General features: G+C 40.2%; 1 protein-coding gene across 2 annotated transcripts in view; it reads left to right on the top strand.

Annotated features, from left to right (window-relative positions):
- The window catches only part of RASA3 (RAS p21 protein activator 3), a 299,758-nt gene that overhangs the window by 168,460 nt on the left and 108,977 nt on the right, over window positions 1-22,321 (top strand). For both annotated transcript variants that reach the window (XM_082246000.1, XM_082246001.1), the window contains exon 4: window positions 1,588-1,682. In XM_082246000.1, the coding sequence (XP_082102126.1) occupies window positions 1,588-1,682 (95 nt within the window). The remainder of the gene's footprint in view (window positions 1-1,587; window positions 1,683-22,321) is intronic.

Genomic DNA, 22,321 nt, shown 5'->3' on the forward strand with positions numbered 1-22,321 from the left:
TGCAGGCGACGCTACTTCGCACTGCGACCTCGGAGGTCGCGGTGCGAGCAGCGCGCCGCGACCTCGGAGCGGCCGCCACGGACTTCATAACATTGAAGTCTATGGCGGTCGCCTCCTGGTCGCCCCAAAGAAGCTCCGGACCCTTTTTCTAGGTCGGAGCGACTTGTGTCGCTCCTATTAGAACAGGTCCGCAGCTTCCCTATGGGAGGCGACCTGCGGCGACCTGTGAGGCGACCATGTCGCCTCACAGGTTGCCCTAGTGTGAGCGAGCCTTAATGTTTTCTTACACTCTTATGATACCAGCTTCCCAGACTTAGTTCTTGTTTTCATTTTTATCTTCAAAATGATACATGTATGTGTTTTTCTAACCTGGGTTTTACACAAAAGCAGTTGTGGCTGGATGTTATAAATGGGAGCAGTTAACATAGCTGGCTAACTGTAATCCGAAATATTGGGGTTTCAGTACGTAGGCTTGTGGTCACTGATTTAATGGGGGTACTCTGCAGTTCTGTCATAGTTTGAATTAAATATTAAAAAAGAGGCAGTGAAGTAGTGCAACTAATTCTCTATGGGTTATGGCACTTTGCATATAGTACTCTGCTATATTTCCTGCTTTATTACATAATGAATATATTAAAGTGGATGTAAACCCCATTCATGAAATCTGACCTGAGCACATATATCTGTAGTGTTTACTTACCTGTCATGTCTATCTGCTGCTCCTCTGTTATCAGCATGATAACTTCTGATAAGTTCTCCGACACAGGAGTTAAAAGCAGCTGGAAATTTGTGTCGGGGAGGTAACTTAGAGACAAATAAGCAGAGAGCTTGTCTAGTCACGGCATAGCTCTGCAAGTTGAGGGAGGGGGGTGTGCCTTACCTCCAATCAGCTCACACACAGTGAATATGCCCACACTCCCCTTCCACTGCTAAAACAGGAAGAAAAATATAGATATATACATATATCTATCTATCTATCTATATATATATATATATATATATATATATATATAAGATATACATGTAAAACGTATGTAGGAAGATTTGTCTCATCTCTGTGTATCATCTGAAGCTATTCACTTCACTGGCTATATGTGAGGGTGTACAACAACTTTAAAGTAGAACTAAAGGCAACACTTTTTTTTGGATAGAGTAAGGAAGGGTTAGAACAACTGTTTTTTTTTGCCATCTTTGTCCCATTGGAGGATTTCCTTTTACTTCATGTCCCGTTGCCAAAACAGGAAGTGAGAAGTAATCCCTCCAAAGTGATGTAATCCTGGGATGTCATCAGAACTAATGTCCCATTTACAAGATTTCCTCTCCATTTCTGTTCTGGTGACAACCCAAAATTTGGCATTTTCTTTCACTTTCATTCTCAGTGATAATGGTAAACAGGACAAATAGAGAGGGTGACACCCCTAAGAGGGACACAGACAGCAATAAAAACCTGACAGGTGTTCCAATCTCTCTTCACTGTATCAATAAAATAAAAAAAACACTCCTTCTTCTATAAACCCCCCCCCCCCCCAACAAAAAAATATTAATAATAAAAAAATAATGCTTGTGTTTTCTCTGTCTCTGTTCTAGGCAAGGTTGCAATACTGAAAGAAGACCTTCAGAAGTACAACAACAGGGAAACCTGGTTCCAAGTTCATCATGTGGATGCCGATTCAGAAGTACAGGTCAGCTTACAACCATAACCCAATAAGTATAACATAAAGTATTTCCCATGACACAGACAGGTTTCTACACTGGCTCCTTAGGTTCTAGTGAGCACCCAGAGCAGAGGAAGAGGCCCATTGTCTCTGGTGCTTGAGTGCTGGTGTTTCTAGATGGTCATGGTTCTCCTCAGAAACCAATAATAACCTTACATTAAGCCCCGGTTCACACTTGTGCGTGTGCGGCACTGCTCCGACATTACATGCGATCGGCTGTGCGGTGCGAGTTTAGCCATACAGTTTGTATGGCTAAATTCGCACCGCAGCCGCAGCAAACACGCACAGGGACCCTTTTTGGCAGCCGCATCAGGATCGGATCGCACAGCGGTTCACACTTGTGCTATCCGATCCTGTGCGAACTGCACGATCGCACTGCGATATGCGATCAAACTGGGGGTGTCGTTAACACTACATTGACACCCCCAGCGTATCGCATATGGCAGTGTGAACTGCCGGGGGTGCGTGTGCGATGCGGGAACAGGCTGCGGATTCGCAGCCTTCCCGCATCGCATAAATGTGAACCGAGGCTTAAAGGGTAATGCCACCTTTGTTGAGAAAAAGACATTCCCCTCTGGGTGATCAATGTATGTTGCAAGGATTTTAACAAACTTTTTTTTCAGAGTCCCACCTTTCGTTATTCTGAAGAAATAGTCATTTGTTTGTCTACGTCCATGTACATTTGCAAAGTGAATGTCATTGGGAGTGACTTTATAGTCAATCAGCTGCTGCACTTGTAATGTTCTAATGAGGAAATGGACTAGGTCTGAATCCCTTTCAATGAGATTTCCATTTTAGAGTAGCTTTCCAAAAATTATATTTTTTGTTGCAAGGGATGCCCAAAATCTGACTTTTATCTTAGTGCAGACTTCTGGGAAAATCAGTGAGCCAATCACACAAGCAGGAAACTACATTTCTAGGGGGCACTCTGTATACCGCCTCCAAGTTGCCATATTACATTTTACAGAAAATTACAGCTCTGAATATTGAAACGTAAAGGCAATTTTTAATACGGTTCAATTACAATATGACTTGTGTAGCAATTGTATATACTATATTATTATTATTTTTTTGGGATTTGCTCATTTTCCAGTGGAGTTACCCTTTAAAGTGTTTCTAAATCTAAGATCAAAAATTACATTTTTCATTGCATATTACTAGTTTTACCTTGATATGATGGCTGTATTTTCTTTTTTCATTTTTTTTTCTTTAGGGTCCTTTCACACGGGCTGTCCACCCAGCGGACTCTGTTTTGTTCAGCAGGGATCGATCCGCCGATCCCCGCTGAGCAGGCGGATGACAGGTCCATCTCCGCTCTCTGTGCTGAGACAGACCTGTCAGAGCCCCGCTCTCCTCAATGGGAGATCGGATGAAAACGGACCGCCTGTCCGTTTTCGTCCAATCCGATTTCATAGACAGGATCAGATCGGATAGCAGCGGGTGTCAGCAGACATGTCACTGCTGACATCCGCTGCTCCATAGGGGTGCATAGAGTATCCGATCAGGTCCGCTGAAAAACTGACAGGTGGACCTCATGCATATTATATATAAACTACCAGTCTGTCTCATTTGTAGCTGCCATCTTGCCTCTTGCATAGCACAGAGATGGCAATGCAAAGCCGTCACTTACAGCCAACCCGTCAAAGCCACCTCAGCCCTTCCTGTCCAAATTATGTGTCGCTGCCCTCTACAAGGTAGTAGGGCTTTGTCATAACCTAGCGAGAATGGTTAGAGAAGAGGGTAGCTGTTAATATTTGGCAAAAAAATCTAAATTTGCACATCAGTAACAGTACTGTTTAGTTTGCTTAGAATGCACACGTCATGGAAAGAAGAAGCGCATTTGAAACAGCAAATTATACATTTTTTCTTAACTCGCCTTAAAGTATAACTAAAGGAAACATTTTTTTTTTATAGTTTTGAATAGAGAGGAGAGGGATTAGAACACATGTAATTTTGTATTGCTGTCTTTGCCCCTTGAGGAGATTCACCTTCGTTATTTGTCCTGTTTACCGTTTTCATTGAAGCTGAAAGTAAAAGAAAATCCCAAATTTTGGGTTGTCCTAAGTAAAGTAATACAGGGGAAATCTTCCCATGGGAACACTAGTTCTGGTGACCTGGGGGTCCCCAAAGATTTCCTTTAATTTGCTGGGATTTCCTCTCACTTCCTGTTTGGCTATGGGACAGGAAGTGAAGGGAAATCTCCCCTATGGGACAAAAATGGTGAAAAAAATCGGACAAGGGTTATAACCCTTCCTTGCTCTATCCGAAATAAAAAGAACATTTTGCCTATAGTTCTACTTTAAGTTTACCTTATCCCTTGCTCTAGGTTGGGGGCTGGCCCTCTGCCTCCTGACTTAGGCTTCATGTACACTAGCCTACACTGGCAGCTACTAAACCTGAGTTTAGGAGCTTCTGGCATTTTTTTTCCAAAGCTCCTAAACTCAACTCCGTGTCAATGTACACATAGACTTGTAGCAGAGTTTAGGTGCTGCCGCGTTTAGGTGAACTTCACCCTCTTCTGAACGCAGAAGAATCCTAATACGATTTTGCTGCATTTTGCATTTTCCCGCAGCTTTGGTAAATCTAGGCCATTGTACATGAAGCCTTACAGTAAAGGACAGCTGGTGTCATGGTCAGTGGTCAGGCTCAGAGACCACTAGCAATAGCAATAGGCTCCGGTTGACCATTTGGATAAGTACACAATCAGCTCACCCTGAGGAGCAGAGTCTAAGCATTAACCGCTATTCACCAGGGCTCCTGGTGGTGAAGGTGGATTTTGTTGTGTGTAAGTGCCAAGTCGCAGCCCTCAGGATCATCTCACCAGGAGGTGAGCAAGCCAGGGTCCAGTAGCAGATATAGCAGGTAGGGATCAGGCAGAAGTGTAGTCAATAAACAGGCCATAGTTCGGTAACAAATGGGTGCAGGTTGGGATCAAGCCTAAGCATAGTCGAGGAACAAGCCAAAGGTTGGTAACAAGTGGTAATGGAGATAAGAACAGCTGCAGGTATGCAAAGGAGAAGGATATTAGCGGAAACAAGCTCAATAATCTGGCAAACAGGAAGTGCAAAAGCATGACTTAAATACAAGGTTCATGGGAGGAGCGAGGAGTTCAAAGTTTATCGGAAGCAAATTACAAGACAAGTTTATCAAAGGGCTCAGAGAAGATGCTGTCCAGCATCTCAGATGGCTCAACAAGGAGAGCTACTGCTGGACACAGCAGAGGTCATGGGTTCAAATCTCGTTCCTGACAGCTGGTTCTGCATTGTATGTAATAATGCTAGAGTGGCACCAATGGACAGAGGTTCGAATCGAAATGTGTCTTAGGGGGACCGGTTGCACAGAGAGGAGAAGCCTCCGGGAGCGAAGTTTCAAGGTAAATAACACATCCTTTTATTGCTATCCTAGACAAAAGCGAGCATTTAACCCACCGTGAGGGTAGTTTTACAATTTCCCCAGAATTCATCTTTCATAAATGTAGTTAGTGATGTTTTCATAATTTCATTGGCGTCACTACAATCTTTACCAGTGTTTATGGATTCATCTTTGATTGAGGGATACTGCATTCAAAAACTCTTTGCCCTTAGGCACCTGTAATGTGGAAATAGTGAAGAACATTAAATGTTCTCCGTGGTTGTCTGAAATTACAAGAACACAAATTGTGTTATGGCAAAATGTAATTTTAGACTAGGTCAATGTGACCAGACCGAAAAGATTAAGCTGCAGTTGCCCTTATTTGCACAAATGACTCTAAACAGCGTAGAGGCGTATATGCATTGTGTAAGAAATGTTTGATTGCTCTGGATATCATGCTCAGCTTTAGTGGTGAAAAGGTGGTTTATATAAGCAGAGAAGTGCTTGGTTTAAATTTCTAGTTTCACTTGCCCAGTGTCCACCACTTACCACTGAAAGCCAGAAAAACAGCCAAATACACATCTGAAATACATATACTATACCGTATGTTTTATCTGTCAAAAATTTGGAATTCTGTTTGATTAGTGTTGTGCCATTAAGCATAGCATGGTAAATGACCTTCTTTAACTCTATTGCATGCAAACAAAAAACCTATTTTGCAGGTAATACCTTTAATGTGGTTTCAAGCTTCGTGAAAATTTTTGGAGAAGCAGTGATCCAATCACATGAGCAAGGGCATTGCATTTTTTTTTGGAAGATGTTTGCATGGATAGGGTAGTGTTGTCAAGATTCGAAGAAAGAGAAATTAGATTTTTTTTTTTTTTTTTTTGTAGGATGGGAAAGTCAAAGCTTGTTTTAGAGTAAAATGCAAAGGTAACTAGTAGTAATGTTAAAGCGGAGCTCCAGTCCCCCCACCAAAAACATAAAAGTCAGCAGCTACAAATACCGTAGCTGCTGACTTTTAATATTAGGACACTTACCTGTGCAGGGATCTCGCAATGTCAGCACCCCAGCTGATTTTTCAATCGGCCCTTGGATGCTGCTGCGGCCATTTCTTGTAAGAAAAACTGGCAGTGAAGCTTTACGGCTTTGCAGCCGATTTCCTACTGCGCATGTGCAAAGTGCGCTTTGCTTTGTAAATGGCCTGGCAGTGGGGAAAGGAGGAGGGCCGAACTTTTGAGTGACTTTGCCGCAGTGAAGTTACCCGGAAGTGGAAGCGGGAACCTGTCAAAAACAGATATCCTTCTCCCTCTGAAAGGATGCAAATGTGGCAACGGAGGGGGGAGGAAGCAAACATGCAGAGCATCCCCGTTACAAATGTAGCAGAATCAGTACCTTACCCTCACTTCTACCAACTCCAATGCTCTCCTCCTCTCATTCTGGGCTGTGGGTGGTCCCTTGGTGTCATCACATACAATGCAAGGCTATCAACCAGGTATTGTAAGTGATGGGGACGATCAAGCAACTGTGGCCAGGAGCATCTTAGTGAGGAGGCTGTAGGTGACCGTTTGCTGGGGGGCAGAACAAGGTAGGTATTTTTATTTATTCCAGCACCCCTGCATTTAATCCTTGCAGTGCTAAAGACCCTACTGCAAGGGTTGGGCTTTAATTGATGTATGGTTAAATTGTATCTAAATCCAAAGACAAAAATCTAAGATACATTGCAGCCTACCAGTCCTTAAATTAGGTGGCAGCATTCATTTACTTTTTTTAGGCTTTTTTTCTTTATTTTCACCTTGCAGTCCTAGGAATATCACACATCTTGCCCCTTTATGCCTACAATGTTTTTTTCACTATGGATGCAACCATGGTTGTCACAAAGGCTGGAGATCAAACCTGTTTGCATAGCTCCCAACTGTCTCTGATTTCAAGGGACCGTCCCTGATTTGGAACAAAGTCCCTCTGTCCCTCTTTCCTCCTCATTTGTCCATCAATTTTGGTCTGTTTTGTTTAGTTGTATATAAAATGCACTATTTATCTTCCAAAAAGAGTTTTTCATCTAATTTCTAAATTGCTGCAATTTTAAATTTCAAAAGCCTGTATAAAGGAATAGTAGTGGTAAAAAAAGATACCTAAGGTTTAAAGCGGAGTTCTAGGCATTTTTTTTAACTCAATCCCCCCCCTCCTTCTTTCGTGATCACTTTCTATTTTATGTATTCCGAATCCTGCGCTTCCATTGTACCTCTACGTCCTGTCCGCCTTCCCATTGGCTCCTGGGATATAGGTGTCACTAAGCCCAGGAGTCATTGTGCATCTGCCGCTTATAGCTTTGTACTTCATGTGCATGCACGAGATCAGGAGGTGCATGCTGAGTAGCCAGCAGCGCCATATCCCGGAAGGAGCTAACAGTGGGCTTCAGATGACTACACTGAAGATGGGAGTGTGCTCGCTGGGGACAGCAAAGTGAGTTTAAAAAGAAAAAAAGATTTAGAAAACCTACATTTCCTACTAATATCTTTTGGTGTAGCATTAGGTTCAAACATCACAGGGGTGTTTAAAAAAAAAAAGCTGGAACTCAGCTTTGAAGGATAACTCCACTTTCGTGGGGAAAAAAAATAGAAAATAAAGAAAAAACAATATAGCATATATACAATTGCGACACAAATCATTTTGTAATTGAACATTTTTAAAAATGACCTTTCCTTTTCAATCTGCAGCTGTTGTAATTTTCTGAAAATGTAATGCAATATGGCTACCTGGAGCTGTTCTGTACACAGAATGTATACTGACCACACCCCAGAAACATCATTTCCTGCTTGTGTGATTGGCTCACCAATTTTCCCAGAAGTCTGCCTAAGATACAAGTCAGATTTCTGGCATCCCCTGCAACAAAAATGTCATTTTTGGTGGGATACTCCCAATAGGAACACGTCTAAAGGGATGCAGGCCCAACTGCTTCCCTCATTAGTGCCCTGCAGCTGCCACAGCTGATAGATAATTATGAAACCACTCCCTTTAGACCCACTCAGCACAGAGGCACAGTTCAAAGAGTGATTTCTCCAGAATAACAAAAGGTAGGAATCTGCAACAAAGTTTGTTAAAATCTGTGTAATGTACATAGATCACCCAGAGGGGAATTTTTTTTTTCTCAGCAAAAGTGGAGTTACGCTTTAACTTATTTGTTTGTATAATTCTCCTTTAAGGGGGCGTGGCAGGGGTGTGTGTCCTATGCCTACATACTTTTGCTAATAGATGTCCCTCATTCCCATCTCAAAATGTTGGGAGGTATGATGTTTGCATTTGTGTACACTGTGCAAAGATACAGTTCTTGTACATTCACAGAAAGTGACAAGGACACTGCATTTCTGGCAAGATCAATGGTTATTTCTGTACTTGCTAAAAATGTTCTTGGCCTTAGAAAAGGGAAAACAAATGCAGCCACCACATCTGAGGACTGGTACGCTGCAATATATTACATACTTGTTTTTGGGTTTAGATCCATTTTTAACTATAGTGTTGTGATGTGGTGAGCAGCCTTTGATAGCCATCTGTTGCTGGCTGAGCATACTGGGTAATGAAGAACAGCGGCAGCTGTGTTAAAAATGAATCAGCTACAGAAAACTCCATAAGCATGCACTGAAAGTTGCAGGATGACAAGTAACTGGAGTGCTGCAATAGGTTGATGTATGTCACAGACATGCAAAATGTCAATCCTGCTGGTATATATGCACCAGGAGTTTGATTACTATTGCAGGCTTTATCCTACAGTAAATGGCATTGTAAGCTGCTATTTTTAATTTTGAAATAAAACTATTTTAAGACTGTTTTAGATGTTGAATCCCTCTCCTTTATTGAAGAGACACTATACTGTACATCCATTGATATGAAATCAAGCACAAAGAACAGCACTGGGTGTTTTACATCATATGGACTTTCATTTTTTTCTTAGATTTTTTCTGTTTTTGAATTTTGCTTGCATTACCACAGTGCTACCTGTAACTTTTTTCTTTATCCATTGATGTAGCTCTGATAGGCCAAAAGGAACTATTTTTTTTTTTACGGTGAAAATGTTTTTGAATCAGACCTGTTCATATATGTGGCCTGACCGCTCCATGATACTTGTGATTGTGTAGGAGTGAAAGAATAGTGATCTTTTGTTTTGTTATGCTTGTGGGAACGCTGTTCCTTCCTGTGTTTACTTCTCTTTAATGTTGCAGCCAATATTGATAAGAGCTGAGTAATGAAGAACCGCATGGTGTCTGCTTTTTTTTTTTTTTGTATCAGACTTTCAGTTATGGCCGTTGATGCCTGGAAGTCTGCCAGTTTCACTTCACACTCCCCTCTTGCAAGTTTGGTTGCTTGAATGAATAAAAAAAAAAAAAAAAAAAACAATCATTTATGTGAACATAAAAAAATACACACCATGGCCTTCCATTATATTCTAGAAATATTCAGTAAACCCATTGAGCAGTTCCTGCTAAAGGCAGAGAAGAATTATCTTATTGGTTAGACCCCTGGTGCCCAACCTGCAGCCCTTTAACACTTATTCTGCGGCATACAGTAGTCTGTGTTTTGGTGCTTAAAGGGATATTAAAGCCTCTGTTTTTTATCACTTTCAGCAGTTGATTTAATTACTTAGGACCAGTTCACACTGGTGTGATGGAAGACATTGCATGTGATTCGCACTGCTATGCAAATCACATGCAACGTCTTTGCAATGCGAATTCAGCCATACAGATTATATGGGTGAATTTGCATCGCATTCGGACCAAAGTCATGCAGGACCCTTTTTTTGGTCTACCCCAGAACATATTGCATGGGTGTTCACACCCATGCGATCTGATTCCTGTCCGAATTGACAGTTCGCACTATGATCTGCGAACTGATCTGGGGGTATCATTAACTTTGTATTGACACTCATGATTGGAAGCTGTCTCATGACGATCATGATTACGGCTGTCTCATGACGATCATGATTACGGCAAGAGACAGCTTCCAGCACGCAGGCTCCGTCCCCTATACGCGTGACGTCGGCGCCCAACCACAGGCATTGACTTCTTCAGTAGGGCCTTACTGCTTAATACCTTTTCTCATCAGCAGTTAGAGCAGTCCTGTGACTTCTATCAGTGTCTGGTTAAAGCTTGTAGGAGGAGATTTCATTCTACCCTGTCTGTCCTATGAGGGTGCAGGACCCCTGATCCTCTGTCTGGACAGGGCTGATTGACTCTGTGCTAATTACATGCACTCTCCCAAGGAAAAAAAAAAAAACCTCTCTAGCATTTCATTTCACACCAAACTGAGCAACTTGCCCTCAAGGCTCAGTTCTACTTAGGAGATGGATATGGGACTGTTGAAGAAGGGGAGGGAGGATCAGAGAAGACAGGATCAAACAGCCTTTTTACACAATATGGAGGATTAACCCCTTAGGTTCCACATTGAGTATAACAAGCATGCTTTACTGCATATATAGACTAATTTTACTGTTGTGGGTTTAGTAGCACTTTAAACTGATCTCAAATGCCATATACACCAACAATCGAAACAGTCAAACTTTTCTGTAGTAATTGAAACTTTAGAATACAGCATTATTGGCCCTGTTGCCTTTGTTAATATATCTTGGTGCAGAAGACCTCCTCTGTGCCCTCTAGTTGGGGACGGAGAGGCGGGCTCTATGTCAGGCCTGTCTATTTATTGAAACTATATTTATCCTTTATGTCAACATTAATGTTTTCCTGTAATTATTTTTTTTACAGTAAATGCTGATGAAAGTTAGTTTTGCAGCTGTCAGCATCCCTGTAGAGATGATGAATTTCATATGTGTGTCATTATCCTAAGCCAATTTTTACACCATATTTTCAAACACTGCTTGAGTCCTATTTGAATCTATTGTAGCAGCAGATCGTAGGCAGTACTGTATAGTAAGCTATAACGCTACATTTTTATGAAATTACAGTCCTCTGCAGCAGTATATGTTTGTAACATTGTAAAAGATATCAACCCCAGACTCCTGATGGTCTCTAAAGGCCAGCATAATCACCATATGTGGAGTTTCAAATGTTTCTAGTAGCATGTCTCTTTGAGTTCTTTTTCATATACACTGCAGTGGCTGGTTGTCTATTTTACATTCCCTAATGATATAATTCGTTTTATATGTAAGAGTAGCCATAGTTATGAGTTAATTTTTTTGGTAACCTCATCTCTGTGGGTTTCCCATAGGTCTGCTATCTACTTGCTATAGGGGTACATACAGTTGGTTAGAAGGCCAGTTGTCAAGCATGATACAGTATTATATTTAAGATGTATTTTAGACCCTTCTTTTTTGCCCTCCCTCTCTATAAGACTTACACATTAGGACTGATAAGTATTTCTAATCAGCATTTCTCTACTTCTGTTCTGAAGACCTACTGTACATTATTGTAACTGGGCTATTCATATCGGAATCATCTTTGGACACTCTATGGTTCAGATATACTTTATTTATCTAATATACATGGTTACTGTTGGTTCTACATTACAGTACAATTTAGAATACACTGAATGAAATTTTGCCCTGTTTTTTTGAGTTAATACAGTAACCTTATGCATTTTCACATGACATGCCTTGTGCAAAAATGGGCTAACTAACCACATATATGTAGTAAATCAGATCTTCCTAATATCCCTACTTTCCTGGGACAGTCATGAGATTCATAAATTTGCCTCCAGTAGTTTGAAACCCTAAAACCGTAGTTTGTCATTTGAATTTATTTTTGCCCATCTATTCTTATTTGCTGGGCAGAAAAGACTTTATAGTTATTACATTTAGCTTTAAAATGCCTTAACAATGTGTATATATATTTAATGAACATGTCTTGATAAAGACTCCAGTACACCAGAGTCTGCCAAGGCTGGCACTGTGCATTATATTGCATTATATTGTCCAACATACAGATTTAGCAGCAAAGTATTTGCTGGAAATTGTTTGAAATAGTTATAAATGATGAATTAAGTGGCACATCAATACACCCAGCAATATTAAAGCAGCATCTGATAGCAGCATGGTTGGTACTGAGCTGATGTTTCAAACACAGATGGGCCTAACGATAGACACATTGAAAGATACTACAAAAGCTAACATAAATTAATGTCTTTACTAAAGACCCATATAAGATTGCATTTTAATTCCCTGTTACCTCAAACACCTCATAACCCTTAAAGGTAAGTGTGCATTTCTTATCGCCTGACCAAATCCTTCCAAAAACTATATGCATTGAATTAATATAAAAAAAGAAGAGGAGCTCTATGATCAACAGGTTGCTCAAACATGACAAAACATCAAAATGATCAAACATCAAAATTAAATTGTAATTCCGAGCACAGCAACTCTCCTAGACACAATCTTCCCACCAATCATTACTGATCTCCATTTGAAAATTCTATTCACCTGGCTGCCATGCTGATTCAAGGACCTCAACAGTTTCAAAGTCACATGAAACATGTATGCATCCAGTGAAGTTAGCCTATCATCAGAACGCTTGCTCCAGATTAGTGACTCCAAAAGTACTGAAGAGAATCAGCATGACAGGAGGAGGTCAGCACAAAGATTTTATTACATTTTAGATGTTTACAAAGTATATAGTGGCAACCCATAAAGGAGACAATTCCAGAGCATTGGTATAATAATAACACCAGACAGACCTATGCATATCATTGATTCTAGTACACTATAGGAGGTACACATTTAGGAGGCAATAGGGTTGTCTTAGAAAGTGACGAGGTGGAAATTATCACTGGGGTCACAAAGGTGGGAAGAGATGGAAAAAGCAAGTAAATAGGGGTTTAGGTAGGGAAAAGAATCAGGGGAAGGAGTGGAGGTAGGGAAGGGTTTAAGAAAAGAGTTAATAAGAAGGGAGGGATTGGAAGGGGAAGAGAGATAAAGAAGAGGTAGGAAAGGAAGAAGGAGAGAAAAAAAGGATGGGGGGATGAAGGGATATGAGAATCTAGAGGTCATCTACCAATCAAAAAGTTAATGAGGGTAGTTATCCTGCATACGATATCCAAGGCTGCCATATTTTTAGAACTGTCTTGTGTGTATCCGTCAGAATTGCCATTTGTTTTCCTGTGGTCATTATACCATTCATTTGGTTTTTGACGTGTCAAAGTTCAGTGAGAGGGTCTTCCAGGTTCTGGTGTTGGCTAGCTGAGATTATTTACCTTCATCCATAATCTATTACTTTGACAGCAGGTCCACCAGATGTGTGCCATGTAAGTAGGGAAATATTTGGCCAAATGGGTGAAGTGTGATACCCTCTATAGAGGACCTTGTAAGATTTTCCCAGTGCTAGGACGTTCCTAGAACTTTTGACAGTTGTAGCCCAGATAACCTGCCAGTCTTGGAACTGGAGTGTTGTTCCCAGCTTCTCTCCAAATTTTGTTTAGTAAGTTGCTGGGCTAAATTCTGTAGAAGTCTTAATGGAGTTGTAAATGAAAGAAATGGGACTTGAGGAGGGTGATTAATTGTGACAACAGTGTTCAAGGACTGTGAGTTATCTTTAAATAAAGACCTAATGTGGTGATGTATTTTCAGGTAATAAAAGTGTTCTCTGAGGCTCTCAATGAGATATATTGGAAGCCTTGAAATCGTTAAAAGGTTTTAATGCCTGTGAGGGTCAGTAAAAAGTACATTTAAGTTATGGTTACTCCACCCTAGAAACTAGGCCAGATCCGCAAGTCCAGAAAGAAACAGAGCAGTCAGTTTATTTTCATGGATCATACTGCTGACACGGGTTAATGTAACTGGACAGCAGTCCATGGTGGTTCCATGCTATTTCTACACACCATTTACAGGAGAAAGATCGAACATTAAGGAAAACCTACAACCTGGGACATCTACAATAACTACAGTGTTTTTTTTTCCTTTTTTACACAGGCCCAAGTTCTATTTGATACAGTATTAGGGTATGTGTAGCAGTGTTCCTTAGCTCAGTTCTGGATGCAAAAATGACATCATTGCTTCCTTATTAATTTATTACAGGGTAGAAATTGAAAGTGATTACATAATTGCCTTCTAAAGTTCACACATTTAAACTGGCTCCAGATTTTGGTAAAAAGAGCAGTGTAAACTGAACATGCTATATTCGTAAAGTGTACTGTAAGCTATACAACAAGCATATTTACAATATTCACCACTCCATCCAAAATTTTCACCGACCATAACTTTTATTAACAGCAAAGTAAAACTTTAAATACTGGGTAATATGAAAATAAAACAAGTTTTGCAATATATCAAATAAAATGTATTAACATTTATAGATACTGATCATGCATCAGCCAAGGAACACTAAGATTCTATAAACAGAATTCTAAAATTGCCTAATTTTAGCCAGTTAGTCAACCAAGACAATATATGGTTTGTAAAGTAGAGCGTGACATGGATGTGATTTTAAAAATGAAGGGTGTAACTAGATGGAATCATACATTGGAGACAGAGTGTAACGGTCTTTCCATGGCTGGCAATATTAGCACAGTTGCAGCTGATTACATCATAACTCTTGATGCACTGTAAATTTTCCTCTTTTTACATTTATATAGCAGATTTAGGAGCATGTTTATTTTAAGCAATGGCACAGCTGTTAACCTTGATGGTATTTTCACACGGTTGCTATAGATTATTTAACTTACATACAAACAGATGTATAATTTGTTACAGATAATGAGCACTGCACCTGACATTTGACAAGGAGAAATGCTAACAATCATTGCATGCTCATTTCTCTTTTCAGGGATGGAAAGAAGCTCAAAGATAACAGCTGATTGGTTAATAATGGCAAAAATAACTAATTTGGTGATATAGGAACACATACTAATTCCTATACACAATCTGTAACTGAGAACAAATACTGGAACAAATAAGTGTAAACTTCTTGCCGCCCACGTAACACGTGTTTGGTGACAAACAGGGTGGGCTTTAACAGCCATATGGCACATATATGCATCCATGGGCGGTATCTGTGACCAATCCTTTAAAGACACCTTGGACTGGCTCCATGTGACTACTGTGACCGCCAACCACAGTGGTCATATAATCAGGCAGTCCCTCCTGTTAAAGGGACACTGGGGCTGGGCAGGCAGGAGTTGAACAATAAAATAATGAAAGTAGCAATACCAAAAGTAGACAGTTACAAGGTTTAAGGCTCGGTTTACACTGCTGCAACATGGAATCCGACTTGTGAGACTCCAAGTCACATGACATGTCAAATTCAATGTTTCCCTATGGGAGCTGTCTTAACTGATGCTACATAAGTCACTCCGACTTTGAAAAAGGTTCCTGTTCTACTTTGATCCGACTTTGGTGTGATTTCAACCCTTGTACAGGCTCCTAAATAGCATCCAAGTATCCAAGGATCAAGTCAGAAGAAAGTCGCAGGGCAAAGTCACAGGCATATGACTTTGCCAACACAGCAGTGTAAACCAAGCCTAAAGGATATTCAAATCCAAGAAAAAATGTATTATTTTGCAGGTTACAGTCCTTAGATGTCTTGTTAGAATTAGTTTTATTTTTTATTTTTTTTTAAGATAAAAACACTTTCTGCAAGTACAGAAAAGATCTGCTGATTTCTTTGTTACTTCCTGTAAGCTTCATCAAAGTTTACAGATATCTTCTGTAAACTACCAATAGATGAATAGATGGGGCTCTTTCATACAGACAGTAATGCTTACCGCCTCTGAAAAGCCATCTGCGGTGATTTGCTTTTCAGGGGACAGTATAGCAGCAGCTATCAGGCATTCAGGAGGTGCTGCTGCCGCCTCCTATTGCCCATTTTATGCTCTCTTTTCTCTATTTTTTTTCTCATTGCTGAAAGGCAATTTTTCCATTGTATTTTATACCACAACTGCGAGCCAAGTATTTAGCTTGCGGTTACAGTGCAGCCTAATTGATCTCAATGGGTAAAACTCTGCAATGCAAGTTAAAATTGCCATGGACTCAAAGCAATCCTTTTAGGCTGTAGTGTTAAAGTTCTGATTGGTGGCCGGTAAAACCGCAAAACAACCACCAATTTTTTTACCCCAACATACAGCCCAACAAAATTTTCAGTTTAAAATCAGCTAAATTTCTTCCAGGTGCATCAAAACAGAAGGAGGGAATTTACTAAAGCTATAGCAGACAGATTCTTGAGCAGCTGCATAGTAACCAATCAGCTTCTAGCCTCAGGTGTTCAGTTAAGCCTTAAAAATGAAAGCTAAAAGGTGAAAGGATGCCACGCACAATTGCTCCAGAAGTTGTCTGATCCAGTCTTATTGGACTTCCTTTAAGGTGTTCAATGTCTTATAGATCCTTTTCTTTTATTTTAAAGCAACCATAGCGAAGTAGAAAAAAAAAAAAAAAAAAAAAGCCTGTTCCCTGCCAGCACACTGTAATGAAGAAACTTTGCTCTCTGTATGGAAACAATGGTGTCTATGCAGATGTCCAACATGCCCCTACTATTTAGAGCTAGAGTTTTCAAATCAACACGGTGCATGAGCACCAGCCTGTCTTCTTCACAGCATGTTGGACAGGTATTTCTCCTATGTGGTTATGGCTGAATTCTAAAGAAATTGAGCTTTAAGACTTTGCACCTTTTGTTTTCATGCACTTAAAAAGTATTTGCCTGTGTTTGCACCAAACAATGTAGTGGAATAATGCCTTTAAAGATATCTCTAACCTATAAGCAGAGCTGAAGCAATATTTGGAAGGGCAACTATGTGGCAAATGAGCTTTAATGTTGATAAGTGTAAAGTTATGTACTTCGGGACTAAAAGCATGCATACATAATGCATTCTAGTGGGAGCAAAGCTGGAGGAGTCAATTGTTGAAAAGGATCTGGGTAATCGTAGACTTTAAAGCAAAGTTCCGGCCACAAAATCGAAAAAATCGATTTTGGGCCATCCGCTTGCTAAAGGGAACCTGAAAGAGAAATGGATAGTGCCGATTTTTTTTTGTGGTCACTTACCTTATTATAGAAGAAAATATACTCACCTTCCTTCCACTTCCTCCCTCTGCGGCTGCGGCCGGCGCCATCACCCCTGGTTTGTGATGATTCCTGGGAGCTGAACGTCATCGCTCCCAGGAATCAATGCGCCTGCACCGGCCCCGCTCGTCACTTCCGGTGCAGGCACGGCATTCACTGCTAAACAGCTTCTGGGCATGCCCAGAAGCTGTGCAGGGATGCCGTGCCTGCACCGGAAGTGACGAGGGGGGTCGGTGCAGTGCATTGTGGGACTCCGACGTCACGGAAGAGGACACGAAGAGGGACGCTGCGGCTTCAGCTGCCCACACCTGAGATGGCAGCGCTGGAGAAGAACTTTTCAAGGTAAGTATTTCTTCTTACAGGTAAGTGCGACCCGGGACAGTTCAGAGGCTATCCATTATGGAATGTACTAGCCCTGACTGTCCCGGGGGTATTTTTAGATCAAATTGACACCCGAGGCCGAAACTCCACTTTACGCTTAACTCCAGGAATTCAGCCACTTTGTAACATGTGCTGGCATACTATGAGTTAAGTCCAATAAGGTGCTTGCTATCTTGAGGACTTATCTCTTTATTTTACATCTGACAGCTTTACAGAGCTCCAGGAATGCAGCTATCACTACACTCCCAAAGCTCTGACAGGAGAGATGCTGTGCTCTCGCATACAGCATCTCTACCAGCCTCACCTCTCCCCTCCGCTGTCAATTTACAGAGACATTTGGATTCTGTGAAAGAGTTCACTTAATACAAAGCACTATGTGGTTAGACAGGAGGAGGAGAGGGGTGGGCACAGCAGCTGCATATGACTCTGCAGCCTCAGGACGACACCAGACCAGACCAGAAGTTCCAGCGTTGTAGCGCCAGAAGCACAGATATGCACCTGGAACTCAGAAAAAATTAAAACTGAATTAAAGAAATATGTCCATGAGGTGACCTGCACCTTGTTGGACTGTACGCCTACTAATTCAGCACATTTTACAAAGTGGCTGAATTCCTAGCGTTCACCTTCATTAAAAGAAGGCAAAATACTGTCTCTTATTTAATTAAATATTTAAAGCAGTATAGGGGATTATTTACTAAAGGCAAGTATGCTGTTCGCTTTGCAAGGGGATTTTCTGTAAGTTAATGGAATGGGGTAATGCTCTGCTGAATTACATCATCCAATCATGTGCAAGCGGAAGTTTATTCTTGTAGTTGTGCATGAATGGGTATTCTTTGCAAAGAGAATTTTCACCACATACACTAAGCTAAGAACAAAATTTCCACGGAAAGCAAGCAGCCTATTTGCTATTAGTAAATCAATCCAAAAGACTCCAGTGAGACATAATTTTGACCCTACACATATCATTAGTAAGCCTTCATTGGGGATATACAGTTTTGTTATGGGCACAAGTTCACAAAAAGGTTGTTGGGGAACTAGAGGGAGTGCAGAGAAGGGCAACCAAACTGATGGGAGGCAAGGAGGAGCTCAGCTATAAGGAAAACTCTTTTTTTTTTTTTTATTGGTTGAGCTAGATGGACTTGTGCCTTTTTTCAAATTGACTAACTATGTAACTATGAAACCTTAACTGAACTGAATTTATTCTCTCTAGAGAAGAGGTGAATGTGTATAAATACATAGGTGGTCTATATAGTCTTTAAGTTCATAACAGAGGACAGGGAAACACTCTTTTACATCTGGAGGAAAAGAGGGTTACCTCTGCATACAGAAAGGCTTCTTCATAGTAAGAGCTGGGAAAATGTTTAATAAAGCCCCTCACCAACTAGTTCAAGCAAGCTCAGTAAGGGCTCTTTCACACGGCCGCTCCGCTTGTCCGCAAATCATCCTATTTTTTTGTGGATGATTTGCGAACATAATGTAAGTCAATGGCATTGCGGATGTCAGCGGAATACCATCCGCTGACTTCCGATTTTCTTCCTTTCAGTTCTGTTCCGTTTTTTGGAACGGAACAGAACCCTATTTTTTCATCCGTGTAAAAAACGGAAAGGAAGGAAAATCGGATGTCAGCGGTGTCATCCGCTGACATCCGCAATGACATAGACTTACATTATGTCCGCATATCATCCGCAAATGGATGGGATGATATGCGGGCACACGGAGCGGATGACACAAATGTCATCCGCTCCGTGAAAAAAAAAAGTCCCGCAGCGGAGCTTTCACACGGAGCGGCCGTGTGAAAGAAGCCTAAAGTGTTTTAAAAAAGTTGCACACATTTCTATAACTGGATATTAACATTTATAGGTAAATACCACCAAAGATTAATTATCCATGGAATATCCAACAACCTTAGGGGATCAGGAGGGATTTTTTCCCCTGTTGGAGCAAATTGGGCAATGTTTTTTAAGGAGTTCTTTTGCATTATTGTGGATTAACTGTGGGCATAAGGTTCAATGGAGGTTTTCTATTTATTTATTTCTTCTTTTTTTTTTTGTATTGGTTGAACTCAAAGGTATTCTGTCTTTTTTCTACCTGACTAACTATTTAGCAGCGATGCCAAGTAAATGGTTACAACAGTCAGTCAGAGAGATAATCCAGTTAGGACACCCCAGCGCCTGATTAAAATCACTTATATGAGTGAACCCTGTAGGTAATGTGTTTGAAGTTGGATTCAATTCCAAAGAAAACAATGTTATTCCCAGTGTCAGGTTTTGAACCATAGGAATCAGGTCAATTCCTTTTCTCCAACATAAGTGAAAACTTTTACTGCAGTCTTATCATGGAAGTCAAAAGGCCATCCCTTGTATGTAATGAACATTTTCAGCCTAAATAATAATCTTTATGTAAACTGCAATAAAGCATAGCTAGTAATGTACAAATTTGCAGCATTACAACACTGGTGGCAGATTTTCAGGATTATTCAGTGCAGAAACACAGGATGCTACCAAGCCAAGTATCAATGGCAGGTTCATAATGCCCATGTTCCACAATGGTGGACCATTGACAAATAAAATGAGGCTTATGGTGAACTCTGCCTTACTTCAAAGCATAAATCAGTTTTACAATACTGTTTAAGGGTCCTGATCACCATCTTAAATCCGAATATTTTACCATCGCTAAAATCCTTCATGTATGCTAGTAAGGGCTTTGTATTTCTTTTTTTGGTTTTGTTATAGATGTGCAGGTCTGACATAAAAAAAAACCTGGTTTAGACTCAACCTCCTCTATATATCCCTAAAACTAGAAAGACATTTTTTGAAAATAAACTAGTCTCTGCAAACCAGTACTCCACTTGCCAATGCATTTTACAAAAGCTTCATTCAATACAATTATGATTAAAATCATAAACACAGACTATATCCCACCAAAAACACCAAAAAAATTGCCCTCCTCTCATATTTAGTCACAGCATATAACAATATACTGTAAATAATGTCCATGCTTTTATGTAATCAATTTTGATAACTTTACGTGACATCCAACGTACTGATATATATTTCAATGTTAAAGCACCATAAATGTCCTTCCCATCAAGGAGCTGTAAACGTGCAAGATGATATTAAGCATAAAGGGCTATATTGTGTCAGAAAGACATTGGGCAGCATATCTATAGTAACTCATATATCTTATTCCAACAAATAAGACTTCCCTCTAAGGGCATATATCCATTTAGCCCATCAACTGGTTACCCCGTACTACATCTACGTACAACTCCAACTTCAGATGGTAGTACCCAATGTTAGGGCATCGGCCACAGTGGCCTAGAGAGGGATGGATGAATGGGCTATAAAAACATTGAATAGATAGGAAGGGGGGGGGGACTCTGTACTAGAAAATAATGTGGCACTATCCCCCAAAAAAAGGAATAGAACAAAGTCCCCAGCACTCTTCACATAGAAGGGATGATGGGGAAAAGGGTATTTTAAAGTGCCAAACCTTCTCAAGAAGACAAATACCATTACTGTACTACTCCCCAAATAATAAAAACAAAATTAAATTTATTAATACACCAAATGTTTAAAAAACATATACATTTTCAATGAGATGAGAACATTATAACAGACAAATATGATCATCCCAGATAGGAGAATGCGTAAAAAAAATACATATGGATCTGGATCAACGTGTTTCTCCCACATCTAGGGCTTCTTCAGGATCCATGTATCTAATGATTAAAAAGCTCACATATAGATAGACAAAAGATTTAATTCAATATCTGCCTCAAAAAGTCAAGATCACAACTGGAAAGAAGGTATTCACAAATGTATAAAAATCTTTTAAAATCATGTAAGGATGGACCAGTGGGAGATCACTATCCCTCAAATAGAGGTAACCAACGGGTTAAGCCCACACCATAATAAGGTGAAGGCAGTCCAGAAGGCTGCCATCCCAGGGAAGCTTTAATTATATAATCCACAAATTCAAAGCGAATAAGTCTGGTTCAAAAGTAATAATCAAACCAAGAGGGAAGAAAAATAGCCAGTCCCAAATGCCCATGATTGACAAAATGAAACACACCGATGTGGCAACCTCCACACACAACAGCTTCATCTGGCATCTGACCAGCTGCTTTTCTGTTTCAATAGCCTTCAATGAAGTAGCTGCAAAAAAGCATGTAGTGCGTTTTTGGAGCAATTTGCATTTCTTTAATCTGCCCAACACATTGACCAAAAAAAAAAAGCATTAAAAAATGCAAAATCGCGTGCGCAGAACACACACCAAAAAGCACTGCAGAAATGGATTAAAGCAAACTGCATATGTGTGAACCGAGCCTTATGCTGGCCATACACTTGTATGGCCACACTTATTGATTTTCGGATGAGAATATTCATACGAAAAATCTTTATACATTCGCTGAATGAAAGAATGTCGTTTGAAAAATTCACTTGCTTTTAATATTAAGTTTTAAAAAAAAGAATGTCATTTCTGAACGAAAACCACATACACGGTCTGAAAATTCCTTTGACCAAGAAGTTTTCTATTCTGTTCCTTTGAATACTCCTGTCTCTGTGGTTGGATACAAACGTCAAATTGACCCCACTAACGAAAAGAAAGCTGAACAAATATTCTTTAAATGAAAATATTTTTGAAGGAAGACATTGTTTTTGTATGGCCAGCATAAGTAACAACAGGCACAGGTAGCTTTTATCAAGCCACCTACCTATGACAAGGAAGTCTTTCATACATAATACAGTATATTAGAGTTCTGTCGGAAAATTGGCAAAAAGTAGTATTTCATTTTTTTTTTTAAGTAAAATATTTGATCTCGGAGTCTGATGATATTTTCCAGATTCAACCTCTAATAGAATATACAGTATATCTCTTCTGTCT

The sequence above is a fragment of the Pelophylax lessonae genome (genome assembly GCF_965119305.1).
Source record: "Pelophylax lessonae genome assembly, chromosome: 2".
NCBI classification, from domain to species: domain Eukaryota; kingdom Metazoa; phylum Chordata; class Amphibia; order Anura; family Ranidae; genus Pelophylax; species Pelophylax lessonae.